The 14727-nt window shown below is 47.8% G+C and overlaps 2 protein-coding genes and 1 pseudogene across 2 annotated transcripts; 1 reads left to right on the forward strand and 2 right to left on the reverse strand.

Moving 5' to 3' along the window:
• Positions 1–252: 252 nt before the first annotated feature.
• Positions 253–1290, forward strand: LOC119334632 (protein STRICTOSIDINE SYNTHASE-LIKE 10-like). Its single transcript, XM_037607171.1, has one exon. The coding sequence runs from the start codon at positions 253–255 to the stop codon at positions 1288–1290; it is 1038 nt and encodes a 345-aa protein (XP_037463068.1).
• Positions 1291–7733: 6443 nt separating this feature from the next.
• On the reverse strand, positions 7734–11595 carry LOC119329738 (acyltransferase-like protein At1g54570, chloroplastic). The gene is made up of 13 exons (XM_037602813.1): positions 11231–11595; positions 11031–11082; positions 10877–10932; positions 10397–10555; positions 10192–10296; positions 9963–10066; positions 9553–9674; positions 9274–9382; positions 9036–9166; positions 8570–8939; positions 8340–8453; positions 8106–8188; positions 7734–8016 (listed from the first exon to the last, which is right to left on the reverse strand). Exons 1-13 carry the CDS (start codon positions 11592–11594, stop codon positions 7734–7736), a joined length of 2052 nt encoding a protein of 683 aa, XP_037458710.1. The 5' UTR covers position 11595.
• Positions 11596–13022: 1427 nt separating this feature from the next.
• Positions 13023–14727, reverse strand: part of LOC119333037 — a 28737-nt pseudogene continuing 27032 nt past the window's right edge.

The following is a 14727-nucleotide window of genomic DNA, read 5'->3' on the forward strand; positions in this document are numbered from 1 at the left end:
CTTTCAGAGTGACGACCTTGTTAAACAACTTTTATTTATTTATCTTTGTGGCCGTATGCATCGTTCTGATGTAGAGGCCAGGAGACCCCCTTTTCGAAAAAAAGGACTTGTAGCTAGCCACCTCCCTTGAATCCATCAAACCAAACCATATCCACATCCAGCAGAAGATCGACCAAGCTCCATCGAACAAGTACGCACGTACAGATCGATCAACAAACTTTAAGGTAGCCAGCGAGGAGGATAGCCGCCAACATGGTCTGCGGCATGAGCCGCCTCCTCAAGGCCACCGTCGCTCTCGTCATACTCGTCCTTCTCTTCATGCCCGGGGCCATGGCAGCCGCCGCTGCAAGCTTCGACGCCTCCCGGACACAGCAGCTGCCCCTGCCGCCCGGAGAAGTGCACGGGCCGGAGAGCGTCGCCTTCGACGCTCAGGGCCGAGGCCCCTACAGTGGCATCTCCGACGGCCGCATCCTGAGGTGGAACCGGCCCAAGCTCGGTTGGACAACATACGCCTACGGACCAGGCTACGACAGCGAAACGTGCACGACATCCAGGTTTGGCACGGAGGCGGACATAGAAAGCCGCTGCGGCCGCCCGCTTGGCCTGCGCTTCAACGAGAAAACGGGCGACCTCTATGTGGCCGATGCGTGCAAAGGGCTTATGCGTGTGCCGCCCGGCGGCGGGGAGGCCACCGTGTTGGTCGACCAGATTGATGGCATGCCGCTGCGCTTCACCAACGGGGTTAACGTCGATCAAGTCACCGGTCAAGTCTACTTCACCCACAGTTCGATGAACTACGACAGGTCAGAACACGAGATGGTCACCAAGACGGGGGACTCGACGGGCCGCCTCATGATGTATGATCCACGAACATCAGACGTCACCGTGCTCCAACCAAGGATGACATACCCGAACGGCGTCGCGCTCAGCGCCGACCGCACGCACCTCGTGGTCGCATCTACTGGCCCGTGCAAGCTGTTGAGGCACTGGATCGAAGGGGTCGACACGGGCAAGTCCGAGCCTTTTGCCGACCTGCCGGGCTACCCAGATAACGTCAAGCCCAACAGGAAAGGAGGTTATTGGGTGGCGTTGCACCGTGAGAAGAATGAGTTGCCCTTTGGCCATGATAGCCATCTTCTTGTTGTCAGGGTTGGTGCCGACGGGAAGATAGTCGAGCAGATGAGAGGGTCAAAGAAAGTTAGGCCAACCGAGATCATGGAAAGAGATGACGGCAAACTCTACTTGGGTTCGGTGGAGCTTCCCTGTGTCGGCGTAGTAAAAAGGAAGTAGAGAACACTAGATAAATGATGTATTTTTGTTTCTTATTCATATGACCAAATGTAACTTTCCAATTTCTTTTTCCGATCAGACAACCTATTGTAATCCACGTTTTTAATCAGCAAGTCATGTTCTTCCCTTCCCAGAATTGAACGAGATGACACCCACCAATATCTCCCAACATAGGATCTTCCTTACATGACTGTCCTTCTCTCTTTCTTCCCAAGAACATCTTGTTTTCGAATCCCTGTTTGTATCCTTTGAGGGCAAGCCCATTAAGCTGGAAAAGCCACCTGTGGCGCTTACTGTTGTATTACTTTATGTGCTAGAGAGATGGAGCAGATGCATTGTGATCTTGGGCATGACCTGGCTCCGACATTCAATTTTTGAAGAAGTGATTGTGAACTGTAGAGTAGCTATAATACAAGACGTTAACACTGCAGGATCCCAATGGCCAGGACTAGGACTGGCCGGGGAGAAGGTAACGGCGGCATGGCACAGTCGCGCAAAGGTGGACCAGCCATCAGGCGGAATGGGCGGAGGAAGTACGGAGCAGGGAGGCCAGAGGAGGGAAGCAAGCCGCTTGGGCATTGTAGCGCTATGTGGCACTATGGCGGTGCAGCTCAAGCAGGGGATGCATAGCACGATGCAACGATGATATTGTTTGTGTATGCGTGTGTTCGACTCTGGAGATGGTTGAGATGCGAGGGGAACGAAAAACTGGACCGAACAACGCCTGGCTAGGGACCTTCTTCGAGCGCTTATCTACCTTTGGGCCTTGGTGATCTGCTGCTGCCTGGCCATGGCGGACGGCTACCCGGGACCTTAGCGCGCACTGCAGTTGGAGGACGTCGCCGGCCTCACGTCGGCCACGGTTGAGGGCGGCACCATGGTTTGAGGAGCCGAGGTGGAGGAGGCCGCTTCGGGGCTTCATGTCGACCACGCTGAAGCCGGGCTCCACCGCGTTCACCACCCGCATGTGGCCACGGCACTGCCCCCCACTACCGACGCAGCATCTTTGGATGTGTGCTTTGAGATTGTGATGGCTACGTGTCATGTATGCATCCGGATGTGTATAACCCACTCGAAATTTAGAACCGGTCGCGTGGCAAGGGTACCGTCCCCGCAGGCGGCGTCGAAGGCAGCGATATCCACCATGGGGATGCTAGCAGCGCCGTTGTCTAGTCTTCTCGTGTCGCGTCCTGGGTGCTGATCCATATGTCTCCTTTGTCCCTTCCCGTTTGTCCCTCAGCTCCCAACCATGAGGTAAGTGTTGGATGCAAATGCCGATGACAATGTCAGTGTCTCGTGGCGCGCAAACACGGACACAGGAGGCTATACAGGGCATCGTGAAGTATATCAAGCAGGGCTAGAAGGTATATGTTGTGGTTTTCAGCTCCTTTCATATGTGCTTAGTTTTGGAGTTTGCTCGTTGATGATTCCGGTGAAGTTGGGAGGTCCTAGGTGATGGATTAATCCTTAATTAGTGGAAGTGTGATGACTATTACTACAGATTTTTTTTGTTGGATGGATGGTTTTGGGGTTTGTTTGTGTGCTTGTGATTAGCAAGCACCAGTTGCGGTGGCACCATATCATCGTATGATTCTAGGAGGTAAATTTACGGAAATCCGTAATGGAAGTGTGATGATTATTACTCTAGATTTTTGTTGTTGGGCGGTTTTGGGGTTTGTTTGTGTGCTTGCAGATTAGCAATCACCGGTTACGGTGGCACCATAATATCGCATCATTCTAGGAGGTAAAATTACTGAAATCCTGACTTGGCACTTGTTTGCTAAGTTTGATGGTTGTTACTTACTCCTATAAAGTTGAGTCATCTATTTTGGAATGGAGGGAGTACATTAGATTAGTGAAACTTTCGAAGGTTCTGAAATATGAACTCTGACCTACTTGTCAGTATGTGTACACTCCAAAAAGCACAAATGACACTATTTTTGAAATAAATGTGCCAGTCATTATTAATATTTAAAATTTAGCAAATTTTGTCCAATACATAAAACTGAATGGAGTTGTTATAATAGTCTTATTTTATGTATCAATCAAGAACATGTTTGTTTAACCCGTCGCACCTTGCCATTGACATGGAATATGCTGTTGGTGGAGAACTTTGAAAGTGCAGCGCATAGTGATCATTAAGTGAACATGAAGGTTGCTCTTCAACCTACTTATTGTGTTATGTCACCAGGCTATCTTTATTCTGTATCATCTCTGTTGGCATTTCATATAATTTTGTAACTTGTTTGCGTACATTAATGGGTCATCGCAGCAAATTAGTGATCTATATGGGGAATAACTATTTATCGGCCTACATGTTACCTATCCTCATAAAACACATTTTCTTGCCAGCAGCCACCTATCCAACCATCTTCTCCTTAATGTCAAGCTCGCCTGCTGCAGACTATAAGATAGCAGCCGTCCCTTCTCTCACACCATTGCCATCTCCAATCCAGCACAAACACCTCGTCCATGGTGCACCCCCTAGTCTTCTATTTTGGCGTCGTTGAGAAGGAGCAGGAGAGGATCCTCTGGCCCCCTTGTGGGCAGAGATGGACAAGGAACTGGAGGAGGATGCTCTGATGGAGGTGGAGGCCGCGCTGATGGACACACCCGCGCTCGCACACGTTCCCGTGCCAGCGCCTGCGCCCGTGCTTAGCGCAATGGATGTGGAAAATTTTCTGCATTGGGCCGAGGCCGCTGATGCCGCATTGTATGACATTTTTTTGGGCGGGCGTGGTGATGGCGCCGGTCGTGGTGCTGGACATGGATGGATCAACGTCCATGTCAATGGCGGGCGGCATGGCCGTGGCCGTGGCCGCTACTAGGCAGTGACCATGGCCTTGGAAACAACTACGCGATGACCATGAACATGGACAAAACTACACGGTGACCGTGGCCATATGGCTATATTAGTTTGTTATAATAGTTTATACTATTAGGTATTGCATCGGATGGTGTCGCGGTGCGACAATTTTGGAAGAAATTCAACTATGTTCGCTTAATGTTTGCAATGCATTCAAAATTATGTGACTGAAAGGTTACTAAGTTTGTGTGTACTGCAATGTTTCAAATTCAATCAAGTTTCAACGAAAGTGAAATCAATGTTGTATAACACTGAAACTTTCCACTTATAAAGGCATATGCATTGTTAGCATTTTCAATTTATGTATCATTAGTTGTTTTAATTTGCGAGAGTGCTGCAGTATGATCGTGTTCACAAGACATGACATGTGTATCATACGACATGGTTAAAACCGGTGAACTACATTTGGCGAGAAAGATCCTCGCGATGGTGGAGGGGTCCATCATGCTGGGTCGGCGTGAGTCTCTGGCCTCGTCTCCCTCGACCTCTCTACCATGGAGTTTAGGCGCGTGAGCGACGGGGACAAGTACTCCAACGCCCACGGGCCGACGTGGTCGGCAGCAGCAGTGTGGTGGTCGATGGCGGTGATGGTGGTCGGCAGCGGCAGCGCGGTGGTCGGAAGCAGCGACGCCGTCGGTACGGCGGTAGCACGCTAATGCGGCACTTTTATGAGAAGGTTTATTACGAAAGGATATCGAAGAGAAGCAGGGCTGTTTATATAGTGCAACCTTAAAAAAAACTCGCGTTTAAAAAACCTCCCTTGGACCTATGCCGGCTATCTATGAAGAATGCACTTTCTTAGCTTTTAATTTTAGTTTTATTGTTTTTAATCACTGTCCTAGGGAGGCCAATATGGCGGCCGATGTGTTGGCTAGGAATTCGGAGACCTCTCAAACTATTGTTTAGAAGTCAGAGCCTTCGGGTTTTCTAGTGCACGTCATATCAAACGATGTATCCTTATTTTCACATGAAATATAAACCATCATGATGGTTTTCTCTAAAAAACTCATGTTTACAGGACTTGTTAAAGCACATTTTTTGTCCAACTTTCTCTAAACCAGATTCTTTTTAGATAGTAGAGAAGAAGACTCGTTGGAGATAAGACGACGTACGCCTGCTCATCCAGATCATGTTAGCCTGACAAAATTTTGCTAGGGTTTTGCCTCCATCACCGAAAGACGACACCATAGCCGTGAGGCCAATTTTGATTCAGTTTTGCTAAAGCACATCTAGATGTGCCATAAGTATTGCACATCTAAGTCCTATATCATTGATCTACGTTGAGATTCGTGTGGATATTTTCTTTTTCTTTTTTCTTTTCCTCTTCATACTTGATTCACTCAGTTAGATGTGCAATAAGTAGGGCACATCTAGATGTGCCCTAGACATTCCCATTTTGATTCTGCAGGCGGCCATGGTAGACCGCGACGAGAACCCACGCCACCGGTTGCGACGATGCACGACGTCCCTGACGATGTGCTCGAGCTGATCTTCCTGCGCCTCCCCACGTCCCTCCACCTCGCCCGCGCCGCGTGCGCGTGCAAGCGCTGGCGTCGCGTCATCGCCGGTGGCGGGTTCCTCGGCCGCTTCCGTTCGCTCCACGCGCGCCCGGTCATCGCCGGCCACTACCACGTCAACGAGCGCAAGCATGGGTCGCGCCCCCCGGGTTGCAATCCCATCTTCTTCCTCTCGGCGTCGGCGGACACCGCCGGCATGTGGCTCCAGCACTTCTCGCTCTGCTTTCTCCCGGACAGCCGCGGTGGCCGCGGCTGGGACCTCGCCGACAGCCGGGGCGGAGTGCTCCTCCTCACCAGGTGCCCCGGCTTCCGCCGCGACTCCGACTACCGGCCCTGCCTCATCGTCTGCGATCCCACCACGCGGCGCTGCAGCAGCGTCATTGGCCACCCTTCGTTCCCCAACAGCTGGAGCTGCCTCGGGGCCTTCCTCCTCGACGGCGACGGCGGGGGCATCAGCCCGTCGAACTTCAGGATAATCATCGCGGCGTACGACCAGGGTGCGGTCACGACTAGCATGTTCCCCTCCGCCGCCGACAACTGGCGGGTCGGCGGGATCCCCTACGCTGGGCCGTGGGGCGGCTTCTTCTTCCTCGCCGGTAACACCCAGGACGCCGTCTACTGGACGGCTTGGAACACCAACAACATGCGCTCAGAGGTCGTCACCCTCGACAAGCGCACCCAGGAGTTCTCGTCCTCCCAGTTCTCGGCACAGCTGCCGTACCGGTGCGACCCCCAGCTGAGGGCCGTGCACTGCAACGACGGTCTGGTGCGGATCGCGCTGCTGTACAGGAACGAACTTAGGACCTTCGGTCGACGGAACAACCTCGGTCGTGATTCCAGATGGCAACGGGAACGAAACCCATCGGGTTTTGCCTTCCCAAACCCATCCCCACGAGAAAATCGCAAACCCGTCTCCGTCCCCATCACCGTGCACGGGGCTAGTTTTCCGCCCGTCCCCTAAACCCATCGGTTTCGGGGAACCCACGAGAAAATCAAAATATTTAAATAAACATAGTGGCGACAAAGAATAACATTTCAACAGCAAAATAAGCACATTTCAGCAGCATAACTAGAGCAAATTTCAACAAAAAACAACCCGACTTGGGACATGAAGAGGCCACCATTGAGTTCGTCACCGGCGGCAACGCCCTTTCTCCAGATCAGACCGGCGGCAGGGGAGAAGACGTGGAGGGAGGAGGCTCGCCGGCGCAGATCGTGGTCGGCGGATCTTGCGAGATGGGATCGAGCCAGGCGGCGCCTGGGGTCCTAGGTTTAGGGTTAGGTATTATGTGGGAGAGAGAGAGAGATGAGGGCTCGAGCGAGGGGGAAAGGAGCGGGCGATACTGGCTGTTTGGCCTTCAACACTAGGGGGTGGGGGCTCGGTAGTTTTGGGTTGGGTCGCGCAGGAGCACTGGTTGGTAAAAAATGTATTTTGCCGGGTTTGCCGGGTTTCGGGTTCGGGGACTACCGAAACGGGTGCAAACCCACGAAACGTGACGGGTTGTATAATGTGCCCAACAACAGCCCCGCGGGGATGAAAAGACGCCCATCCTCGTCCCCTAATAGGGTAAAAACCCGCGGGGACGCGGGTTTCGGGGCCCGTTGCCATCTTGAGTCGTGATGAGTGGGCAGAGGAGAGGACGATCCTGCTGCCGCAGTCGATCTTGGGGCTTCAAGATTCCGGTGGACGAATGCGCTTGCCGAGGAAGATCCTCACGGTGGTGGAGGGGTCCGTCGTGCTGGGGGCGGCGGGATGCTCTGGCATCATCTCCATCGATCTCTCCACCATGAAGTTCAGGCGCATGAGCGACAGCGACAAGTACTCCAACGGGCCAGCGTACGAGTACCAGCTGCCATGGCCTCCCACCATCCGAGCTTGCCTAGACTGAACAATTTGTCATGGCCGATAGAGGGCACACACGAATTTAATTTGTGAACAGGAATGCTGAAAATTCAACCTTCACAAATTACAAGCATTATTCTGCATAAATGTCTGATCGAAGGTCGAAAAATGAATATTCAGTAGCGACATTCTCATTCCATGTGGCAACTAGCGTATGTCAAGGATCGAACGACGGAACTTGGGTGTTGAAGCCCTGGGAAGCCATGAACATGAGCCTCCGCGAGATCTTCCTGTACTCGTCCTCCTCCCGCTTCTCCAGCAGGTAGGAGATGATGCCTTTCACCTCCGACTTGATGTGTGCATAGAGAACCGTTGCGGCCCGACGGTCGGTGAGGACGTCCTGCCTCCCCCTCATTGGGATCGGCTTTCCGAACCGGTAGTAGAACCGGCCCGGGATCTTCATGCACACACCCGGGAAGATCACCTCATGCTTGGCATCCCTGCGGCAGCCAGAAGACAGATGGGTTATTCCTTGTAGCTATGAACTAGACCTGACAAAAGGAGTTAGTAGCAGCAGGGCGGACCATACCTGAGATTCAGATGCTTACTGTAGGCCCGCATTATCTCCTTGCCAAAGGGCGCGCTCCTGATATTGTCGAATGTGCAAAGCAGCTGTGATTTTTAGAATAAATCAGCTTATGGTTACATTCTGAATCTCTAGCGGTTTCAGGATTGACAAACATTGGCTATGGATCCAAACTTGAACCGAAGAACGTTTACTTGCAAATTGAGCAAGGGATGACCTAATCCGGTAATGGCTTACGTTCACGAGGTCATCCTCTCCGACGACTCCAAATGGCACGATTGTGGCGTTGCACTGCGCTGCCATCCTAACAAATTCAGTCTGTTCTGGCCAGAAAATACTGTGCTCTTCACCCTACAATCCACAAGTTCAAATGTAAGTAAGTTCACAACGGTAGAATTTACTCTGACAGAATTCTGGAGTATAATAAATCCAACCAATGAAATCAACAAATTTTATTCTGCAAGTACCTTGCAGTGGAGTGCCTCCCTGTAGCCACCCGGATAGAGGAGCACGAACTCCCCGGTTGCTAGCAACTCGTATATGTACTTGTAGGTCATGGGCACGCCTCCCCACAGGTTGAGGAAGTCAAAGAAGTCGTGGCCCTCCGACCACGTCTTCGTCTTCTTCGGGAACAGCAGCGGGTGAGCAATGCCACGGACCACGGCCTTCTTATGCCGCATGAACTCCGCGGCAAGAGAGATGAGCTCGATCCCCAGCAGCATGTGGTTGCCTACCAACAGCACCGGCCCGTCCTCGGGCACCCCGGCGAGTCCCCGCACCACCGTGCCGTCCTCCAGCGTCGAGAACATCGCTGGGCACGTTCTGAACAATAGGTCGCTGCATTGTACCAATGCATAAATGTGACGTGCAATCGATGTGTTCAAGATTCAGCGCATATGATTTAACGATTTGCTGGGTGGTGACTTTGATTACATGCTAGCTTTGTCGACTTCCTTTAACTCGGTTGTGGATGGCGGGATGTAGTCGAAAACCCGATGATAGCGCCTCGAATGGCGGTAGAGACCAGCACACTTGATGATGGATGAGACATGGACACCATGCTCCTGAAATTTGGAATGGACATCATCGGCATTGTCCCTTCGAGGTATATGACTTGTTCCTTCCAGTGCAAAAGATATACAGCAGTCTGATAAAGTCAGCTAAAACTCACCAGCAGTAAGCTGTGCCCATGCTTCTCAAAGAAGAAGATTTTGGATTTGGGTATTTTGTTCTGTAGCCTGTAGGCTTCATATTTGCTCGGAAGTAAGTTGTCATCGCAGCTGAGTGCAAGCATAGAGAAGAACTTCAGTCATGATAAAAAAATACGACAACAAATACACATTCAGACAAGAAACATTGCTAAATCATGCATTAGAATTTACCATGTGACAAAATTCTGCAAGGCTAACGATGAAATTGGAAGTAGAGAACTGAGCTTAAGGCCACAAACCTGGCTAGCAGTAGCACCTCTGCTGTAACTGATTGTAAACGGCAATTAGCGTATTGCGCAGCCCGTTTCATCAGTTTCAACTTCCATTTTAGTGTGTCTTTTGGTAGTTTGTCCAATATATTCTGCAATTAAAAGCACACATATTTTCCTTAAAAGATGCACATATTCTGAAACCACCTTAACCTACAGATCACCCAGAGAAACATGAGAAAAAAAGATACTAGTAGGCAAAGGAATTTATTTTCAGACTATTTTCTTCCTTAATTTTTATTTTTCTTCTATAGAGAATAACCTCTGGCCTCTGCATCGATTGATCCAGGCAACAATTTATTAACTTATTTTCTCCCTTAATTAGTATTTTCTTGATAAACTAGATACATAGAAACAGTAATGAAGTCGATGGTACAAACCGTATGCTTCAGGGAAGTTGACATGTTACTTGTCAATCTGATGAGTGCTTCTAACGGATGCTGCCCGCTTTGCATTCTACTCAGTGCCATGTTCACCTCGTTGTCTGGTCTCATGATCAGGAAGAACAGAAGAAGCAAGTATTAACAACTTAAAGAACAGATGTAAAGAGATGTATATCGTGCTAATTATCAGACAACCTGAAGTTCAACAAATGCATCACGTACTTACCGATGTTGTAGTTCAGTAGAGCTGTAATTGCAATACAGGCGTTGTTTGATAACGGGCTGAAAACCGACAGAAGCTTTTTTATTTCTGACCTCTCAAACGATGTAGCTTTCCCAGGAGAAAAAAGAGAGACAAAATAAAATTTTGCATATTAGAAATTTCATAAACAGGAAAGTTCACTCGCATACCATCAGATTTTCTTGCATACCTGGATTAACTAGTACCAGTATCAAATCAATACGAGGATTGCGAGCAGCAACTGCAAGAGCTAAGCATCCTCCAAACGAATTCCCCAATAGATAGATGGGCTTATTAGGAGAAGTGGAATGCTCTGCCCTCACAACATCTTCTACCATTGTGACAAGTTCTGAAAAAGAGAAGCAGCTAAAATCATACAAATAATCTTTCTAATTTAATGATTGGCCAGGCGGCTAGTTGACGTCGGCTCTGCTTAAATGTGTTTTGGGCATCTTTTGCCTTTCCCACGTGTTAACCTGAAGGTATTATCTAAACACGACTTCATGTGCTGTGTGCAACTTCTTGGTGTGGACGCTGGGAGAAATGAAATTTTCTTTTTCAAGCCAAAAGGATGTCTTTCACTCTGAATCTTACAGTAAGCTCAAATTTTCAATTCAGATGCAAAATGCTTCGGAGAGAAATAATCAGTTAATGCACAGGTATCTGATACCTTCAAATGGCGTGCGGTCGTGAAAAGGAATGTGCAAGCATCTAAGTTCAAATATCCTGCAAATGGAGAAACAAGTGTACAATATATTTAAAGTATCATAACTGCCCTCCTGGTTTGCCATAAATTTTCCAGGGAACTTCTATTTGTATCTAACCTTCCAAGAGCCTTGTGGTGCATGCAGAGCCCCATCCCCATTCCATCTACCCCTGAAAAGATAATCTCATAATCAGCATCTGAAATCAGTGTGTGCTACTAACCTAAACATTCAGGCATCAAGACACTGGAAAGAGATGCAGAGAGAGACACAGGAAGATGTCGACGACACATCATTTCCACACATACTCGATCGTTTACCTGGCAAATACAGCATGAGCGGAGCATCCTCGACTGTCGAGCCGGCGTCGACGGGGCATAACCAGCAGGGCGGCCCACTGTCATGCTCAACCAGCTGCCCAAGTGCCTGATAGAAGTAGTCCAGGTCCTTGACCGTCCCGTACCCATCATCATACAGAGCTTCGAGTCCCCTGTAGCTGGATTGCACTCTCCCGGCGTGTCTGAACTGGCAGCTTGGCAAGCCATGCAGTCGCCGCCGCCCTTGTCGCCAGAGGGAGACCTGCGGGTGTGCCACAGGGAGAGAAAGAGTCGCCATTGCTGCATTGAGCTGTGAAGCTTTTTTGAGTGTCCCAGTCCTGGTTTCAAGGGAGGCTTTAGGAAGCATGAGCCACGCATGCACTCATGCGTCCGGTGCGTAATAGAAATAACCGAATTTCAGTGAGGCACAAAGAGTGTGAGTTACACCATGGCATGGCGGTTCAGTAAGGACCACGCTATAACAATTGTTGTGGAGATCTGATGTTGGCATGTCAGTATGGGTAAAGACTTTTGACACCTACGTCTCCATCAAAGATGACGGTCTAACTATCAAACAACAAAAAATTGCCTCAACACAAAAACCTTCAAAAATATACTATTGATTATTAACGTAGGCTCTTCGTTGTCCATTATGTGCCTAATGCCTGTAGCAGTAGGAAACAGAGGTATTAATATATAGTCAGTACAGATCTGCCATCATGGGTAACCGGAGAGTCATACGAACATCAAGATTTAATTGAAAGGGTGATAAACATAGTAAAACACCAGAGTGCAGCCATGTCGCACAAGAATTCTGTGACAAACCAACTACTTTACCTCAAAGTTTCGAGAACTTCACCTTCCCATCTAATAATCTGCACCGAAACAGCCCAGGCTTAGATTCTTTCAAATGTAGTCAGAGACAGTATCAAAGAAACCTAACCTACAATACCAATCACTATTAGGGGCAAAAACTAAAATACAGGTCCTACACTTCCTGATATACTGCAAAAAGAACATAAATATCATTGCCTTGAACAAATCCTTCCACATTGCACAAGGCTTTCCACCATCTAGCTAAGAAGATTCTTGCCTAGACACATCACTAGACTGAACCAATTCCGGAAACAATTCAAGCCGCGATCCAAACTCTGTTGTACAAGATATGTTTCAGATTTTAATGCATGAAGGATGAGGGTCAGTAAGAAAATTATTGTCAAAACCATATCCCAATACAAAGGAGCATGAACAATTTATTATGATATAAAGTTGCTTCTTGGGTACTCTTTCGCAATTTAAGCAGATAGTTGTAGAAGAGAAATAGAAAGTTACCTTTCAGCATTCTTTCCTTAGTGATGTCTCATCTAAGAACTGGGTGTTTCTTGAATCAACAACTTGGGGTCTTTGCCCACAGTTAAACATGGTAGTGCTGCTGGCAGCATGATTAACAGGTAAAGCGATACAAATCGAGCAAGTCAATCTGCTGAAGTCAGTTCATTGTGCAGGGACGGTGATAACTACTTCCTCCGTCCCATAATATAAGAACGTTTTTCAGGCTATCTTGAAAAGTTGAGCCACTAAACCGTCTGCTTTATGAAATTTAGTGGAAGTATTTGATTCCAGTAGATAAAGTAGTTAGCATCCGGTTTGGTCCTATGATATACCCATAGTGAAGGAATACTCCACTATATTCTCCAGAATATAAGCCACTCGCCAGCAATTCCATCAGAAAACCTCATTTCCGTTTTATAATCAGTTACCAAGCAGATAAAAGAAAAAAACATTACTACATCTCTTCAGGTTTTACTTTCCATGAGGATGACTCAAATTAACCCCTAGCTACTATTAACATTCATCTGTGCATTGTCTCCTAGAACCAACTCCCTGAACCGAGTTATGCAGTCCATCACCTGGTCGAATTCGCTGCTCTCAAGAGCAAAGCTGAACCGGCAGTAGTCCGGTATCCCGGTCCACTTGCTGCTGGACATGCAGAGTCCAGTGGATCTAAGGAGCGCTTCCCTTGTTAGATAATAACGAGAAATAAATGAGACAAAGAGATACGGATTTTTACGTGAAAACCCTTGCGGGAGAAAACCATGGACGCACGAAGGCGCAATCACTATGAAGAGGAGTATTACAAGCATGAGACTACACACCGTCTGAGGTGCGACTACATGGGGTATATAAGAGGGCAATACATGAGAGTCTTTGGAGGACAAGTAAACGAGTTGTACTCGTACGCGTCGACGTCAACGCAAAGGCCCATACCGGTTGTACTACGTCTAGTCCAACACGGTATAATTTGGATCATAATTTAACAATCTCCACCTTGATTCAAATTTCCTCCAGTAGTCGAAGAAAGTGAATAACTCCATCCAAATCAGCATAAACACCTTGTGCGTCAAAGTCCATAGGACTAGTGAGAAATACCAACTAAGCCTGAGCAAAGCTCAAACTTATTGGTCGAAACTGGCTTTGTCATCATATCAGCTGGATTATCATGAATACTTATCTTGCATACATTCAAATCGCCTTCAGCAACAACATCTCGAATATAATGAAATCTGACATCAATGTGCTTTGTCCTCTCATGATACATTGGATTCTTTGTAAGATATATAGCACTTTGACTGTCACTAAATACGATAGGGCAAGATGAATCTCCACAAAGCTCAGAATACAAACCTCTCAACCAGATAGCTTTTTTGCATGCCTCAGAAATAGCCATATACTCGGCATCAGTAGTGGAACAAGCCACAATGGACTGCAAAGTTGCTCTCTAACTCACAGCACAACCACCAATGGTGAAAACATAACATGTGAGTGATCTTCTCTTATCCAAATCACCAGCAAAATCAGAATCAACAAACCAACAAGTCCGTCTCTAGTTTTCCCAAACTGTAAATAAGCATTAGAAGTACCACGTAGGTATCTGAAAATCCACTGAACTGCTTTCCAATGCTCTTTTCCAGGATTAGCCATGTATCTACTGACAACACTCAATGCATATGATAAATCAGGACGAGAACAAAACCATGGCATACATAAGTGAACCAACTGCACTCGAATAGGGAACTCTAGACATGTACTCAATATCTGCATCTGACTTAGGACATAAGGCTGATGATAATTTGAAGTGTGCAGCTAACGGAGTACTTACTGGCTTGGCATTATGCATATTAAAACGATGAAGAACTTTATCAATATATCCTCTCTGACTTAGATATACTTTTCCAGATGGTTTATCTCTAGATATTTCCATGCCAAGTATTTTCTTTGCTGCACCCAAATCCTTCATCTCAAATTCATTACTCGATTGCTTCTTTAGTTCATTAATCTCTGACATACTCTTTGCAGCAATTAGCATATCATCAACATAAAGGAGCAAATAAATAGTTGAACCTTTGACAGTTTTCAAATAAACACAACTATCATAATTAGACCTTTTGAAACCTTGAGAGAGCATAAAGGTGTCAAATCTCTTGTACCACTGTCTAGGG

This window comes from Triticum dicoccoides, chromosome 7A (genome assembly GCF_002162155.2).
Source record: "Triticum dicoccoides isolate Atlit2015 ecotype Zavitan chromosome 7A, WEW_v2.0, whole genome shotgun sequence".
NCBI lineage: Eukaryota > Viridiplantae > Streptophyta > Magnoliopsida > Poales > Poaceae > Triticum > Triticum dicoccoides.

Bases quoted from the DNA above. Each gene is read 5' to 3' on its own strand.
- LOC119334632 (XM_037607171.1), top strand. From the start codon at position 253: ATGGTCTGCGGCATGAGCCGCCTCCTCAAGGCCACCGTCGCTCTCGTC.
- LOC119329738 (XM_037602813.1), bottom strand. From the start codon at position 11,594: ATGCTTCCTAAAGCCTCCCTTGAAACCAGGACTGGGACACTCAAAAAA. The intron at 10,556-10,876 runs GTATCAGATACC...TCTCTTTTTCAG, and splicing joins CGACCGCACGCCATTTGAAG to AACTTGTCACAATGGTAGAA. The intron at 8,189-8,339 runs GTAAGCCATTAC...TAAAAATCACAG, and splicing joins GAGAGGATGACCTCGTGAAC to CTGCTTTGCACATTCGACAA.